Source organism: Eulemur rufifrons, chromosome 30 (assembly GCF_041146395.1).
Source record: "Eulemur rufifrons isolate Redbay chromosome 30, OSU_ERuf_1, whole genome shotgun sequence".
NCBI classification, from domain to species: domain Eukaryota; kingdom Metazoa; phylum Chordata; class Mammalia; order Primates; family Lemuridae; genus Eulemur; species Eulemur rufifrons.
The window spans coordinates 37716340-37732078 of NC_091012.1; the positions used below are offsets into that span (position 1 = coordinate 37716340).

Sequence of the window (15739 nt, forward strand, 5' to 3'; positions counted from 1 at the left end):
AAGTTACCCACGACTAGAAATGTCTTAGAAGAAATGCTAAGGAGAATTCTTTAGGCAGAAAGAATGAGAAAGAATGAGAAAGAAAATGAGTAATACAAAAACATCTCAAAGTGTACAACTCGCTGATAAAAGTAAGGACACAAATTCAGAATACTCTAATAAGCTAATGGTGGTATCTAAATCACTTATATCTTTAGTATGATAGTTAAAAGAGAAAAGTAGTAACAGTATAATTACAATAATTTGTTAACTGATTGGCAATATAAAAAGTTGTAAAATGCAAATTCAAAAATTCAAACTAGGGGATGAAGTTAAAGGGTAGAATGCTTTTATCCTGTAATAAAAGTTAAGTTGTTATCAGCTTAAAATAACCTGTTATAACTATGTTTTTGTAAGCCTCATGCTAATCATGAAGAAAAAAACCTATAATAGATACCCTAAATATAATATTCAAGAAATCAATACACAACATTCGAAAAAAAATTAACCTCAATGTAAGAGAGTAAGGGAAGAAGTAAGGAAGAAAAGATCTACAAAGTAATTAGAAAACAATAAAAAAATGGCATTAGTAAATCCTTACCTATAACTAATTACCTTAGATATAAATGGATTCAGTTTTCCAATTAAAATACATACAGTAGTTGAATGGATAAGAAAACATGACCTAACTATAAGGTGCCTATGAGAGACTCACTTCTCCTTAAAGGACACTCATAGACTAAGTGAAAGGATGAAAAGAGATATTCCATGTAAATAGAAATGAAAGGAAAATAGGAATAGCTATATTTATATAAAATAAAATAGACTTTAAATCAAAAATTGTAAAAAGAGAACAAGAAGGTCATTATATAATGATGAAGGGGTCAATATAATAATTTAAATATATATATGAACCCAACACAGGGGCACCTAAATATATAAAGCAAATATTAATAGATCTAAAGGGAGACATAGAAAACAATATAATAATAGTAGGGGACTTCAACACCCCATTTTCAGCAATGGGGAGATCATCCAGACAGAAAATCAACAAAGAAATTTCGGATTTAAAGTGCACTCTAGATCACATGGACCTAACAGACATTGACAAAACATTATATGAAACAAATGTAGAATACATATTCTTCTCAACTGCACATGGGAAAATCTCCAAGATAGATCACATGAGATCACAAAAATAAGTCTCAAGAATTTTAAGAAGATTGAAATCATATTAAGTATCATTTCTGACCATAATGGTATAATACTAGAAGTCAAAACCAGGAGAGTCTTTGGAAACTTTACAAATACATGGAAATTAAATAACATCCTCCTAAATAACCAATGGGCTAATAAAGAAACTCAAAAGGAAATTTAAAAATTTCTTGAGGCAAACAAATATGGAAACACAACATTACCAAAACCTATGTGATACATCAAAAGCATTTCTAAGGCGGGGTGGGGCATGGGCAATACACATAACCTAAACTTTTGTACCCCCGTAATAAGCTGAAAAATAAATAGCTTTGAACTCACTCAACAGATAACTATAGGGGGGAACAAAGCAGTTCTAAAAATGAAGTTTATACCAATGAACCCCTACGTCAAAGAGAAGAAATATCTTAAATAACTAACTTAACATTGCACCTCAGATAACTAAAAAACAACAAAATAGTTGACTCAAAATTAGGAGAAGGAAGGAAATAATAAAGGTTAGAGCAGAAATAAGTGAAATAGAGATGAAAAGGCAACACAAAAGATAAATAAAATAAAGAGATTTTTTTAAAAAAGAAGCAAAATAGACAAACCTTTAGCTACACTAAAAAAGAGAGAAGACTCAAATAAGTAAAATAGAAGATAATAAAGGAAACATTAAAACTGATATCACAGAAATAAAAAGCATCCTAAGAGACTATGATGAACAAATATATGCCAACAAAGTGGGTAACCTAGAAGAACTGGATGAATTTCTAAACACATATAACCTACCAAGATTGAATTATGAAGAAAATAGAAAATCTGAACAGACAAATAACCGGGAAGAAAATTGATTCAGTAATAAAAAGTATCCCATGAAAGAAAAGTCCAGGACTGGATGGCTTCACTGCTGAATTCTACCAAACATATACATAAGAACTAATGCCTATTCCTTAGAAACTATTAAAAAAAAAAACCTGAAAAGAAACGAATATTTACAAATTCATTCTATGATACCAGCGTTACCCTGATACCAAAACTGGACAAGTAAATAATAAACAAAGAAAAATGCAGGCCAATATCCCTGATGAACATAGATGCAAAAGTCCTCAAAAAATATTATTAAACAGAATTCAACAGCACATTAAAAAAATCATGCACCCCGATTAAGCAGAATTCATCCCCCGGATGTGAGGGAGGTTCAACACACACAAATCAATAAACATGAACATCAAATTAAAGAATAAAGGCCTAAAGCTACATGATCATTTCAATAGATGTAGGAATAGCATTTGACAAAATTCAACATCACTTCTAATAAAACTCAACAAATTATGTAAAGAAAGAATGTACCTCAAAACAATAAATGCCATAAATATGATAAATCCACAGCTAACATCATATTGAATGAGGAAATGTTCCAAGCTTTTCCTCCAAGGTCTGGAACAAGACAAAAACGCCCACTTTCTCCACTTCCAGTCCCCATAGTGCTAGCCAGAGCAATTAGGCAAGAGGAAGACATAAAAGGCATCCAAAAGGGAAAGGAAGAATTTACATTGTTCTGTTTGCAGACGACATGCTCATATATGTACAAAAGTCTGAAGACTCCACCAAAAAACTATTAGCTTTTATAAACAAATTCAGTAAAGTGGCAAGACACACAATCAATCTACAAAATTCATAGCATTTCTGTACACTAGCAGTGAGATAGCTGGGAAAAATCAAGAAAATAATCTCATTTACAATAGCTACACAAAAATAAAACACTTAGGCATGAATTTTTTTTCTTCTTTTTAGAGACAGGGTCTTGATCTGTCGCCCAGGCTGGAGTGCAGTAGTGCAATCATAGTTCAAGGCAGCCTCAAACTCCCAGGCTCAAGCAATCCTCCCTCCTCAGCCTCCTGAGTAGCTGGGACTACAGGTGCACACTATCATGCCTGGATAATTTTTCTAATTTTTTGTAGAGACATGGTCTCACTATGCTTCTCAGGCTGGTCTTGAACTCCTGGTCTCAAGTGATTCTCCTCTCTTAGCCTCCCAAAATACTGGGATTACAGGCATGAGCCACCACACCCAGCCTACTTGAGAATAAATTTAACCAAGAGGTGAATGATCTCTACTCTGAAAACTATAAACGATTGATGAAAGAAATTGAAGAATACACAACTAAGTGTAAAGAAATCCTATGTTCACGGACTGGAAGAAGAAATAGTGTTAAAATATCTGTACTACCCAATGTGATCTACAGATTCAATGCAATCTCTACCAAGATACCAATGACATTCTTCACAGAAATAGAAAACACAATCCTAAAATTTGTATGAAACCACAAAAGATTCCAAGTAGCCCAGCAATCCCATGACTGGGTATATATCCAAGGGAAATGAAATCAGTATGTCAAAGACACATCTGCACTCCCATGTTTACTGCAGCACTATTCACAATATCCAAGATTTGGAATCAACTTAAATGTCGCTCAAGAAATGAATGGATGCCTGTCTGACAGACCTTCAGCATGGCTGCTGTCACCATGTTCTCTTGGGCAGCCATTGCGGGGGTCTCAGCCTGGGCCTTGCAGCCGCAATGGGTCCAAGTTCGAAATATGGCAACTTTGAAAGATATTACCAGGTGACTAAAGTCCACCAAAAACATCCAGAAAATTACCAAGTCTATGAAATTGGTAGCAGCAGCAAAATATGCCTGACCTGAGAGGGAGCTGAAACCAGCTAGAGTGTATGGAATAGGATCTTTGGCTCTGTATGAAAAAGCTGATACTAAGGTGCCTGAAGACAAGAAGAAGCACCTCCTTATAGGGGTGTCCTCAGATAAAGGACTTTGTGGTGCTATCCATTTCTCAGTTGCTAAGCAGATGAAAAGCGAGGTGGCTACACTCACAGCGACTGGAAAAGAAGTTATGATTGTTGGAATTGGCAATAAAATCAGGGGCATACTTCATAGGACTCATTCTGACCAGTTTCTGGTGACATTCAAAGAAGTGGGAAGAAAGCATCCTACTTTTCGAGATGTGTCAGTCATTGCCCTTGAGTTATTAAACTCTGGTTATGAGTTTGATGAAGGCTCTGTCGTCTTCAATCGGTTCAGGTCTGTCATCTCCTATAAGACAGAAGAGAAACCCATCTTCTCCCTTAATACCATTGCAAGTGCCGAGAGTATGAGTATCTACGATGATATTGATGCTGATGTGTTGCAAAATTACCAAGAACACAATCTGGCTAACATCATCTACTACTCTTTGAAGGCATCTACCACCAGTGAGCAGAGTGCTAGGATGACAGCCATGGACAACGCCAGCAAGAACACTTCTGAGATGATTGATAAATTGACTTTGACATTCAACTGCACCTGCCAAGCTGTCATCACAAAAGGGTTGATTGAAATTATCTCTGGTGCTACAGCTCTGGATTAGTGAAAATCAAGTTCCATTCTCACATAAGAAGTAAAGGAGGAAAATTCAGCCAGCTGACTTGTTTTTAACTTACTGCTGTTTTGTCAGAAGAAGTTGTTGCTCCATTGTTTGAATTACTGAAGACAGCAAGATATCTGTAAATTATCTTACAATAAACAACTTAAAATAAGAAAAAATAGAAATGAATGTGTGGGGAGCGGTCTAGGCCTCCTAGTGTATCCGCCCAGGACATGCATAGTCAGGCCCTCCACCTATCCCTGTGGGACACGCTTGTGGGACACACCTATCCGGGGCTATAAAAGCAGCTTGCATTTCCTGTTCGAGGTCTCTCACCATGTAACTGTTGTAGATGCCTCATTAAACTACTGCTGGAAGAACTCCAACTGGTCGTGTCGTACTTGCTGGCAACTGCGGCACGACAAGTGGTGCCGAGACCCGGGAACTCTCGCACCAGGCGGAGACGACCTCATTAGAGGTGAGTTCAGAACCGCAGTAGTAGAGGTAGAGTTGGACCCCCACCTTTGATCGTGCTTCACTATGGGAAATTCCCCGAGCGCCCAGCTGCTCCGTGCTCTACAGGAGCTTTTGGCTGCACGAGAGTTGAAAATCTCCGAGCGTGTCTTACGGCATTTTATGCAGGAAGTAGATCGTGTGGCACCATGGTTTCTCCACTCGGGCTCTTTCACCGTTCTGAGCTGGGATAAATTAGAGAAGGACCTTCGCTGTGCCCATGCTACTGGGCTCCTTCGAGAGTGCGTCCTTCCTATTTGGGCATTGGTGCGCACCTGCCTAGAGGACTCTCCTTGTAGTATTCAAGTGCAGCAGGGGCAGCAGGCTCTGAGTGACTATCAAGATAGTATGTCAGAAAGGGATAAGGGTGGTCCGGACCAGCCGGGGCGTTCGAGAACCCGGTCGGAAGAAAAGCGGGGAGCCGCCCGCAAGGGAGGGCGCTCAGGAAGGCGACGGGGACGCCCGTTGCCCAGCCCGTTATCTAGGGAGGACGTGGCTTGTAAAATGGCCGCCCTCCGTCTGTCTTCTTCTTCTTCTTCTTCTTCTTCTTCTTCCTCTTCTTTGTCCCGCTCTTCTTCCTCGTCTCGCGAGAGGGAGGCAGAGCTTTCTCCGGCCGATAAGGCGGACTTGGAGGAGGCGGTGACGGCGTATGAGGCGGAGCGTTATCGCCCGCCTCCGTATGCCTCCGCCCCTCCCCCACCAGTTGATGGCGGGGGAGGTACATCTTTCATGTCCGACCGGGTTCGGAGAAAAGTCAGCCAGTGCTTTCCTGTATTTGAGGATGCCAACCAACAACGGCACCATGAGCCACTCGACTACAAGCTACTGAAGGACCTGGCCCAGGCAGTGCAGGCTTACGGTTGCAATGCTGCTTATACTAGGGGCCTGTTAGATCGTTTGGCTGCCCACGCTATGACTCCTAGTGATTGGGCCAGCACTGTGCGGGCTTGTTTATCCGCCGGGCAGTATTTAGATTGGAAATCCCTTTACCAGGAGGCTTGTGTCAACCAAGCCCGTGTTAATGCTCAACAGGGTCAACCCGCTTGGAACGCTGATATGCTATTGGGTTTGGGTCAGTGGCAGAACAATCAAACCTGTTTCCCCGTACAAGTATATGCTCAGATTAACCAATTGGCCATAAAAGCTTGGCAGCAGCTGCCTAATCGGGGACAGGTTGCAGGTAACTTAACCAAAGTGGTTCAGGGACCTACAGAGCCTTTTTCTGATTTCGTGGCTCGTATGGTGGAATGTGCGGCCCGCATTTTCGGGGATGCTGACACGGTGATGCCCCTGGTAGAACAACTAGTGTTTGAGCAGTGCACTGAAGCCTGCCGCAATGCCATCGTTCCTTGGAAGAACAAGGGCCTTACCGCTTGGCTTAAAGCTTGCCGGGAGATCGGGGGCCCACTGACCTCTGCAGGACTGGCAGCCTCTATCGTGGCTGCCCGGGAGAGTGCCAATGTGACCTGCTATAACTGCGGTCAACAAGGGCACATACGGCGACAGTGCCGGGCTTCTTCGCGCCCGCGCCCCCGGCCTTCCCGTGCGGTGCCGGAAATCTGCTCGCGCTGTGGCAAGGGGCGTCATTTGGCCTCTGAATGTCGATCCGTCAAGGATCTTCGGGGGCGGCCCCTGGACCCTGCAGGGAGTGCCCCCGCTGGAGGTGCTCGGCCTAAGGTCTTTAATGTGCCAAAAAACGGGAGGGAGGGCCCTCGACCCCAGGGCCCGCAAATGTATGGGGCCTTCCATCAGTCCCCGGCGACGCCAGCGCTGATGCCTCAGCTGCAATCGCCGTCACTAACGCCCCAAGGGAGGTCCGGCGAGCCACTTCGGGTTCCGCAGGATTGGACCTCCGTGCCACCACCCTCACAGTATTGACCCCTGAAATGGGGTGTCAGCCAATTCCTTCGGATTTTAAGGGACCCTTGCCCCCAGACTCTGTGGGTCTAGTGATTGGTCGCTCTTCCTCAACCTTGCGGGGCTTGCTTATCCATCCAGGAGTTATAGATTCTGATTTTACAGGTACAGTACAGATATTGGCGACGGCTCCCAGAGGGGTCGTTTCCATTTGCCCAGGAGATCGGATTGCTCAGTTGCTCTTGCTCCCGAGCCTCCATGCACGATTTCCCGCTGCCCCCCGTACACGGGGGACAGCGGGTTTTGGCAGTTCTGAGGTCAATGCTGCATATCTGTCCCTTCATATGGGTGAGAGACCTATGCCCCCCCTTATAATACAAGGAAAGTCTTTTTCAGGTTTGTTGGACACGGGAGCCGACTCCAGTGTCATGTCATCTAAGTGGTGGCCATCCGCATGGCCCACTGTCCCTTTCACCCAGACACTTCAGGGTCTTGGCTATGCTGCCGCCCCTGATCTAAGTGCTGCTCATCTTCACTGGAAGGACTCTGAAGGCAATCAGGGCACATTTCGCCCTTATGTGATGCCTCTCCCTGTTAACCTCTGGGGCAGAGATGTTTTGAGTCAAATGGCCCTTCGTCTCACTAATGAGTATTCGCCACAAAGTCAACATATGATGCGAGAGATGGGCTATGTTCCTGGAAGGGGACTGGGGTCTCGGCTGCAAGGCAGAGCCGAACCCGTTGAGCCCCAGCCTCGCCCCCCTCAGCGTGGTCTGGGTTTTTCGTAGGGGCCACTGAGGAGCAACCGATACCCATCCCATGGCTTACGGAGAAGCCGGTTTGGGTGCCTCAGTGGCCCCTCTCCACTCCCAAACTCTCCGCTGCACGTGAACTAGTCGCTGAGCAGCTTCGGTTGGGACACTTGGAACCCTCTCGCTCCCCTTGGAACACTCCTATTTTTGTTATTCAGAAAAAATCAGGCAAGTGGCGACTGTTGCACGATCTTCGTGCAGTCAACGAACAAATGCAGATCATGGGTCCGGTGCAGCGCGGTCTCCCTCTTCTCTCCACCTTGCCCCGATTTTGGCGTCTCCTTATTGTAGATATTAAGGATTGTTTTTTCTCTATCCCGCTGCACCCCGATGATAGAGAACGTTTCGCCTTCACTGTTCCTTCCCCAAATCATGAAGAGCCTGACTCTCGCTATCACTGGAGAGTCTTACCTCAGGGGATGGCCAACAGCCCAACCATGTGTCAACTGTATGTGGCAGCAGCTGTAGCTCCCGTGCGCCACACCTTTCCTTCGATTAGGATTCTACATTACATGGATGATCTTCTTCTTTGTCATTCCGACCCTTCATATCTTCACCGTGCTTATGCCACTTTGTGTGCTCATTTCTCTTCCTACGGGCTGCACTTAGCACCCGAAAAGGTTCAGGAAGGTGATATAGGGGAGTTTTTGGGGGCCCATATAAGCCCCTTGTCCATTCGTCCTCAAAAAATTACTATTCGGGTAGATGGTCTTCACACCCTAAATGATTTCCAAAAGTTACTAGGTGACATCAATTGGCTTCGCCCTTATCTTCGCCTGTCCACAGCACAGCTGAGCCCTTTGTTCCGGGTGCTGGAGGGTGATTCAGACATATTGTCCCCTCGCGTTCTGACTCCTGACGCACGACAGGCCCTTCGGCTGGTCGAGGAGGCGATACAGCATGCCCAGTTGGTTCGGATCCAGCCTGATCAGCCTTTTTCTCTTTGCCTTTTGCCCTCTTTGGAGACACCTACTGCAGTTCTTTGGCAGGAGGGCCCTCTGCTCTGGATTCACGCGCATACCTCTCCGCGACGGGCCATTGAGCACTATCCTACCGCGGTTGCTGATCTCGCGTTGTCTGCGCTTAAACTCTCCTTAACTCATTTTGGGGCCCATCCTTCTGTTCTCCATTGCCCCTATACTAGAGCTCAAGTACAGATTCTCTGTGCCTCAGTAGACAGTTGGGCAGTCCTTCGATGCTCTTTTTCTGGTGTTATAGACAATCATTTCCCCAAGCACCCTCTTCTTCAGTTTGCTCTGCGACATCAGATTATCTTCCCCCGTGTCACGTCTTCTGACCCTCTTCCCAATGCTACTACAGTTTATACTGATGGGTCCTCTAATAGTACGGGTAGTTATGTTGTCAATGGCCAGGCCTTCACCGCTTCTTTTCCTTACTCTTCCCCTCAGCATGTGGAATGTGCCATTGTTGAGTTGGTCCTCCGTACTTTCCCAGGACCACTCAACATTGTCTCTGATTCTGTCTATGTCGTTCAGGCTGTTCGGTTGTTGGAGGTGTCTCACGCCTTGAACCCACGGAGCACGGTATTCTCTTTATTCTGTGCTGTCCGGTCAGCCATCCACTCGCGCAGTGCGAGGTTCTTTATCACTCATATTCGGGCCCACTCGCTCTTGCCTGGACCTATGGCTGCCGGCAATGCCCTGGCGGATCGGGCCACGAAATTATGTTGGCTTGCTTCTCCTTTGGAAAGTGCCCGCAACTTCCATTCGTTGAACCATGTCCCAGCTTGTACTTTACGCCTTAAATTTGGTCTCCCCCGCGCCTCTGCGCGGGAAGTGGTCCTCCAGTGTGCGGACTGTGCACCTTTCCGCTCACAACCTTCCGTGGGCGTCAACCCGCGGGGCCTTCGGCCTCTCCAGGTGTGGCAGATGGACGTCACTCACATTCCCATGTTTGGTAAGTTGTCTTATGTTCATGTGTCCGTAGACACCTGTTCTGGGGTTATCCACGCCACTCCTTTAGCTGGAGAGCGCACCTGTCATGTCGTCACGCACTGTCTAGAAGCATGGGCTGCCTGGGGCAAGCCTGAGGTCCTTAAGACTGATAACGGCCCGGCCTATACTTCCCGGGCCTTTCAACAATTTTGCCGCCGTCTCGGCGTTACCCATCGCACTGGCTTGCCCTATAACCCCCAGGCCCAGGGCATTGTAGAACGCGCCCATGGCACAATCAAAGTCTACTTACAAAAACAAAAGGGGGAGGCTGGGGCTTTGGGCGGTGGCAGGTCTCCCAAATCTGCCCTATCTCTTACTCTATATACTTTAAATTTTTTGCTGCTGGATGACCGTGGTCGCTCGGCGGCAGATCGCCATGTGGATCCTGGCCCCCCCCTTTCCGAGCGGGTGATGTGGAAAGATGTGCTTTGTAATCAATGGAAAGGACCGGATCTGATTCTCAGAAGATCCAGGGGAGCTGTTTGTGTTTTTCCACAGGACGCCCCGGACCCTATCTGGGTTCCGACACGCCTCACGCGACGCCTCAGTCATCCTGCTGCTTCCTCGCCGGCTCCTGACGACGATGCTGTTGTGGCGGATTCTGCTTTCCCTGACCATGACCCTCCTCGCCCTGGGAGTGCTGTCCAGGGCGAAACGTCGTTGGGCCATCCTGCCTGTATTCCCGAGACCCCTGCCGGTGTCTCATGATTCGCAGATATTCCCCCGGTTCTTTATTACCAATGCTTCCCTAGGACTTCCCTACCTCCCGTGGTCCAACGAGCCTGGAGCGGTTCCCGGCAATGAATCCTATATCCTTGCTGGGTCCTTGTGCTTTACTACCATTATCCCGACTAACGGCAACCTGTCCTGTATACTTCTTGCCAACCAGACGGGTGCTTGGGTGGACCGGCCGCGTCCCCGCAACGGGACCTTTGCTAATGGGACTTTTGTGACAGGGATGTGGCCTGCGTTACACAAAACTGTGAACATTTGAGACCGCTGCGTCAGGCGCTCAGTTTTCCAACGTGACCTTCGGTCCCACGCCTGTTTGTCTCTGGCCTCCATTCATCTGGATTGTGGCCCGCCTGGAAAACCATACGGCCACCCTTAACTGCTCAACCGTAAACTGCACGTATACACGTTGCTGGAATGCCTCAGAACACAGGATGGCCGTGGTTGCACGCATGCCCCAGTACGTCCCCTGGCCGGTTGACGCACCGGATTCGTTGGTTCTCTTTCGACATCGTAGGGACTTTGGCGTGACAGCTCTTGTCTTTGCTATTGCAGTGGCCTCCGCTGCGGCCCTTACCGCCGCTTCGATCGCGGTGGCGGGCGCCGTACAAACGGCACAGGTCCTAAATAACCTGTCAGCAACGGTAGCAACTGCCTTGGACACACAAAGCTCTATCAACTCACACCTGGCGGGAGGGATTATGCTCCTAAATCAACGTGTGGACTTGGTTCAAGAACAGGTGGACAGTTTGGTACAGCTCGCCCAGCTTGGTTGCGAGCGACGACTGCCGGGATTGTGTATTACTTCGATCCCATATTCTAACCTTTCCCAGGCGGCCAATCTCTCTAAAGAGCTTTCTTGGCTGTTACAGGGCTCTTGGTCTGCCAATTTCTCCAAGCTAGCCACTCAGTTACAACTAGAAATCACCCATATTAATTCTACCCGGTTAGATCCTATGCTTACTGATGGCCTCCTCCCCACCTTTTTGTCGCTTCTACACGGGGTTCGGGAATGGGCAGGTCTTGGATCCCTGGGCCTGCTGGGATGTCTTGCTTTTGGCCTCGTGTTCTGGATGCTCATGCGTGTCCGTTGGCAGCAACAAAGGGATCGAGTGGTCATGGCTCAAGCCTTTGCTGCCCTTCATGAGGGCTCTTCTCCTGGAGTGTGGATAAGCATGTTACATACGGACGGCAACTACCGCTTTTCCCCTTGACAGCATGGCGTGGCCCTTGCACCCCGAGGGCTTGTCCCCATTGCACCGGGAAGGGCGCGCGACCCCTGTTTTGTGGTCAGCCCTTGCACCTTCATGAGCTCTCGCTCATTGCACTGAAGAGTGGTGACCATACGCCCCTTGGTGAACTGTGACCCTAGATCCGGACTGGGGCTTCCGTTCACCATAAGGCAAAAACAAAAGGGGGAGCTGTGGGGAGCGGTCTAGGCCTCCTAGTGTATCCGCCCAGGACATGCATAGTCAGGCCCTCCACCTATCCCTGTGAGACACGCTTGTGGGACACACCCATCCGGGGCTATAAAAGCAGCTTGCATTTCCTGTTCGAGGTCTCTCGCCATGTAACTGTTGTAGATGCCTCATTAAACTACTGCTGGAAGAACTCCAACTGGTCGTGTCGTACTTGCTGGCAACTGCGGCGCGACATGAATGGATAAAGAAAATATGGCATATACACACAATGGAGTACTATTCAGCCATAAAAAAGAAAGAAATACCGTCATTTGCAACAACGTGGATGAACCTGGAGAACATTATGTTAAGTGAAATAAGCCAGACAGAAAGACAAATACTGTATGATCTCACTCATGTGGAATCTAAAAATTTTGAACTCATAGAAGTGGAGAGTGGAATGGTGGTTACCAGAAGCTTGGGTGCTTACAGGGAATGGAGGGATGGGAAGATATTGGTCAAAGCATATATAATAACAGTTAGATAGGAGGAATATTTTTAATATGTCCAGAATAGGCAAATATATAGACACTGAAAGTAAATAAGTGATCACTTGGGGCTGGGTGGGAGCAATGAGGAGGATATATGAAGAAGGGAGGAGGAAGAGGGAATGATTACTAACTGTTATGGGGCTTCCTTGTTGGGTGACAAAAATGTTCTAAAATTGTTTGTGGTGATGGTTGCACAATCTGTTAACAAACTAAGAAAACATTGTATTGTATACTTTAAATGAGTCAAGTGCATGGTATATGAATTATATCTCAATAAACCTGTACAAATATTAAACACATAAAACAATGAAAAAAGATGGTATTGGAGAAAATAATACAAAAGACTTCATATACTAATTTTCTTAAGAAAGATCTAATTTTACTAACATAGTAATAGCTGTAATGTCCCTATTGTATAAATAGCTCTAAGTAAAGAAAATTACTGTAATCTCATTAAGATTTAAAAAAGTTCCAAATAAAATCATGAAACTGCTTTTCAATTCTCATATGTGCAAAGATTCCAGATAATATTTCTGCCCTTGACAACATGGCAGTATTTCTGCCCTTGACAAACAGGCAGTATCAGAGCCCAGTGCTGAGAGAATCAGTTAGTATAATAGAACTAAAGGATAATTTGGTAATAGCCATCGAAATGATAAATATTAATATTTGGACTGAGGTGATATTTGCTAGACTCTGTAAATCTACAAAAGTCATTGAACTATACTCTTAAGAGAACTTTGTGGTATATAAATTATACCTCAATAACCTCATTTTAAAATGTTTAAAATGTAAGAGTACAGACTTTACCAGTATACAATATATACATGTAACAATTCAACTTGTACCCTCTAAATCTATCAAAATTTTAAAAAAGGGGAAAAAATGAAGAAATGTGAATAAAATAAAATAAAATGCTTAAAATTCATGTCATTTGACATAGTAATTCCACTACTATGAATGTATACTAAAGAAAATGTTTTTTACCTGAAAAAAGGAAGTGCAGGATTACATAGAGTCTAATGATTACCACTTTTAACCAGATTTTACACATACTAGAACAGAGAAACAATTTTTACATTTTAAAACAGAAATCACCACAAACATTAGAGCATAACAGCCTACAGCTTTAGGGAAGTGGGACTTCAAATTCCAATCTACATTCACTCTACAGGTCACATTAGGGTGTTGGATTAACACAAGAAAGGAAAGACTGAAAGAGGATAAGAGACAGACTTTATATATGGTAGCTCTAGGGAAAAGAAGATGGATGACCAGAGACATTGGCTCCCAGATCGTCTCAGACAGAAGGAAAAGTTTTAGATAAAACAAACAAACAAACAAAGAAAGAAAGAAAACCCACCATAGATTGCGATTCTGAGGGAAATGTGCCAGAACGAACCAGAGATTCCATGGGAAGAAGGTGCGGAGCAGAATTAGAAGGAGCAAGATATCGGCAGAGATCAACCCACAAGAGGCTTGGAGCCAGCAGAAAGGGTAGGTGGGGGTTATGTTTCTCCTTCCCTCACATCTCTGGAAGTCAGTGGGGTCCTGAACTGCTGGAGAGCCTTTCTACCCTCATGAGCCCAAGGGCTGCTGCCGCCAGTGAACTGGGAGCTTCATGAGGACAAAGCACCAGGCTGCCAGCCCCCTTCTCAATACTGTAGACCCGAGCTGAGACGGCAGGTGCCATACTGCTTCTCCACCCACTATGCATCTTTGTCCTTCCCAAGTAGCTTCAGCTCCTCAGTTTTTGCCTTGCTAGTTCCCACACAAACATTTCCCAACTCCTGCCCAGACTGCCTGAGCCAGAGGGGCCAGTGGATCCCGGGGGATCTGTGTAACCCCAGAGCGTGGACATTCTGGGTGAGCTGCCATCTAGAGAGAGGGACAGAGATGACCAGAGTGTTAGCTGTCCTCCCACCAGAGTCTTTTCTTCCCCTGCCCCTCCTCCACCTGATGCTGCCAAGAGGTACGACTGAGCTGAGACTCTCAGAAGTGCCTGCTTCCCCTCTATTTAGTGTGCCTACCACACTGAGGCTTCCACAGAGAGTGGGACTCACACCTTTCCTCTTAAAGATGTGCAGCAGGCCAAGAGATGCTCAGACTGTGAGATCCCTGCCTTCCAGCCCTCCCAGGTGCTGCTCACCTGGCTGCTCCAGCAGAGCAGGGCAAACCCTGAAGCTGAGGGACATCAAACCTGCTAGAGCACTCCATGAGCAACTCGGGACCAGCATGCTTCTCCCTAGCACAGTCAAGAGCTTGAACTTGGGGACCGGGAGACAGGCCCACAGGCCAGATCCCATATCCTCAGGACTCGATTGGTTGCTCAGGGGCACAGAGGGGAGATTTGTGAACTAATCTCAGGATGCAAGGGAGTCCATGTGGGCAGAACTGAAAGGAGAGTGCAGTGTGGATCCCAGCCACACCACACTCGTGGAGCATACGTCCCTTCATAAGAAAGCTGTGCTCTAATCCAGGGGCAAGATCCTTGACAGAGAAGCTCCCAGCCTGCAGCATCAGTGCTGGTGAGCTCAGTTAGTTCAAACTCCTGCCTGTGGCCAGATGCCAGAAGGAGACTGCAGGGAAGAGGAGGGGGAAGAAGAGTGAAACCCACTCCTGACAGCCACATTGTGAATCTCAGATGGCCCCACACTCACAAGCAGACTTTCAGGCGTGGCAGGGCTGCTTCAGCCCCTCCCTGTTGGCTTTCCCAGTGCCTGAGAGCCGACCCTCAACCTCTGCCAAGACAGATCCCTTAATGCCTTTTGTGGAGCCTGAAGGCAGGCTCACTGGACTCAGTCCCACCCAGCCTAACTCCTCCACCCAACACTGCTGTGGTGGAGAATAAGGACTCACCTGGAAGCTCCAGGGCTACCAATAAAATAAAATACCTAGGAATATACTTAACCAAGGAGGTAAAAGATCTCTACAAAACATTGAGGAAAGAATTCACAGATGACACAAATGGAAAAACATACCATTCTCGTGAATCGGTAGAATCAACATTGTTAAAATGTCCATACTACCCAAAGTGATTTACAGATTTAATGCAATCCCCATCAAAATACCAATGTCATACTTCACAGGTCTAGAAAAAATAATTCTATGCTTTGTTTGGAACCATAAAAGAGCCCTAATAGTCAAAGCAATTCTAAGCAAAAAGAACAAATCTGGAGGCATCACATTACCAGACTTTAAACTATACTACAAGGCTATAGTAACCAAAACAGTATGGTATTGGATGAAAATAGAGACATAGACCAATGGAACAGAACAGAGAATCCAAATACAAAACAGTCTACCTATAGCCAACTGA

At 46.0% G+C, this 15739-nt stretch overlaps 1 protein-coding gene across 1 annotated transcript; it reads left to right on the forward strand.

The window, feature by feature from the left end:
* The first annotated feature begins 3706 nt into the window (after positions 1–3706).
* LOC138378269 (ATP synthase subunit gamma, mitochondrial-like) lies at positions 3707–4701 on the forward strand. The gene is given in 1 exon segment (XM_069463622.1): positions 3707–4701. A coding segment is annotated over 1 exon segment (897 nt). The 3' UTR covers positions 4604–4701.
* The last annotated feature ends 11038 nt before the right edge of the window (positions 4702–15739 follow it).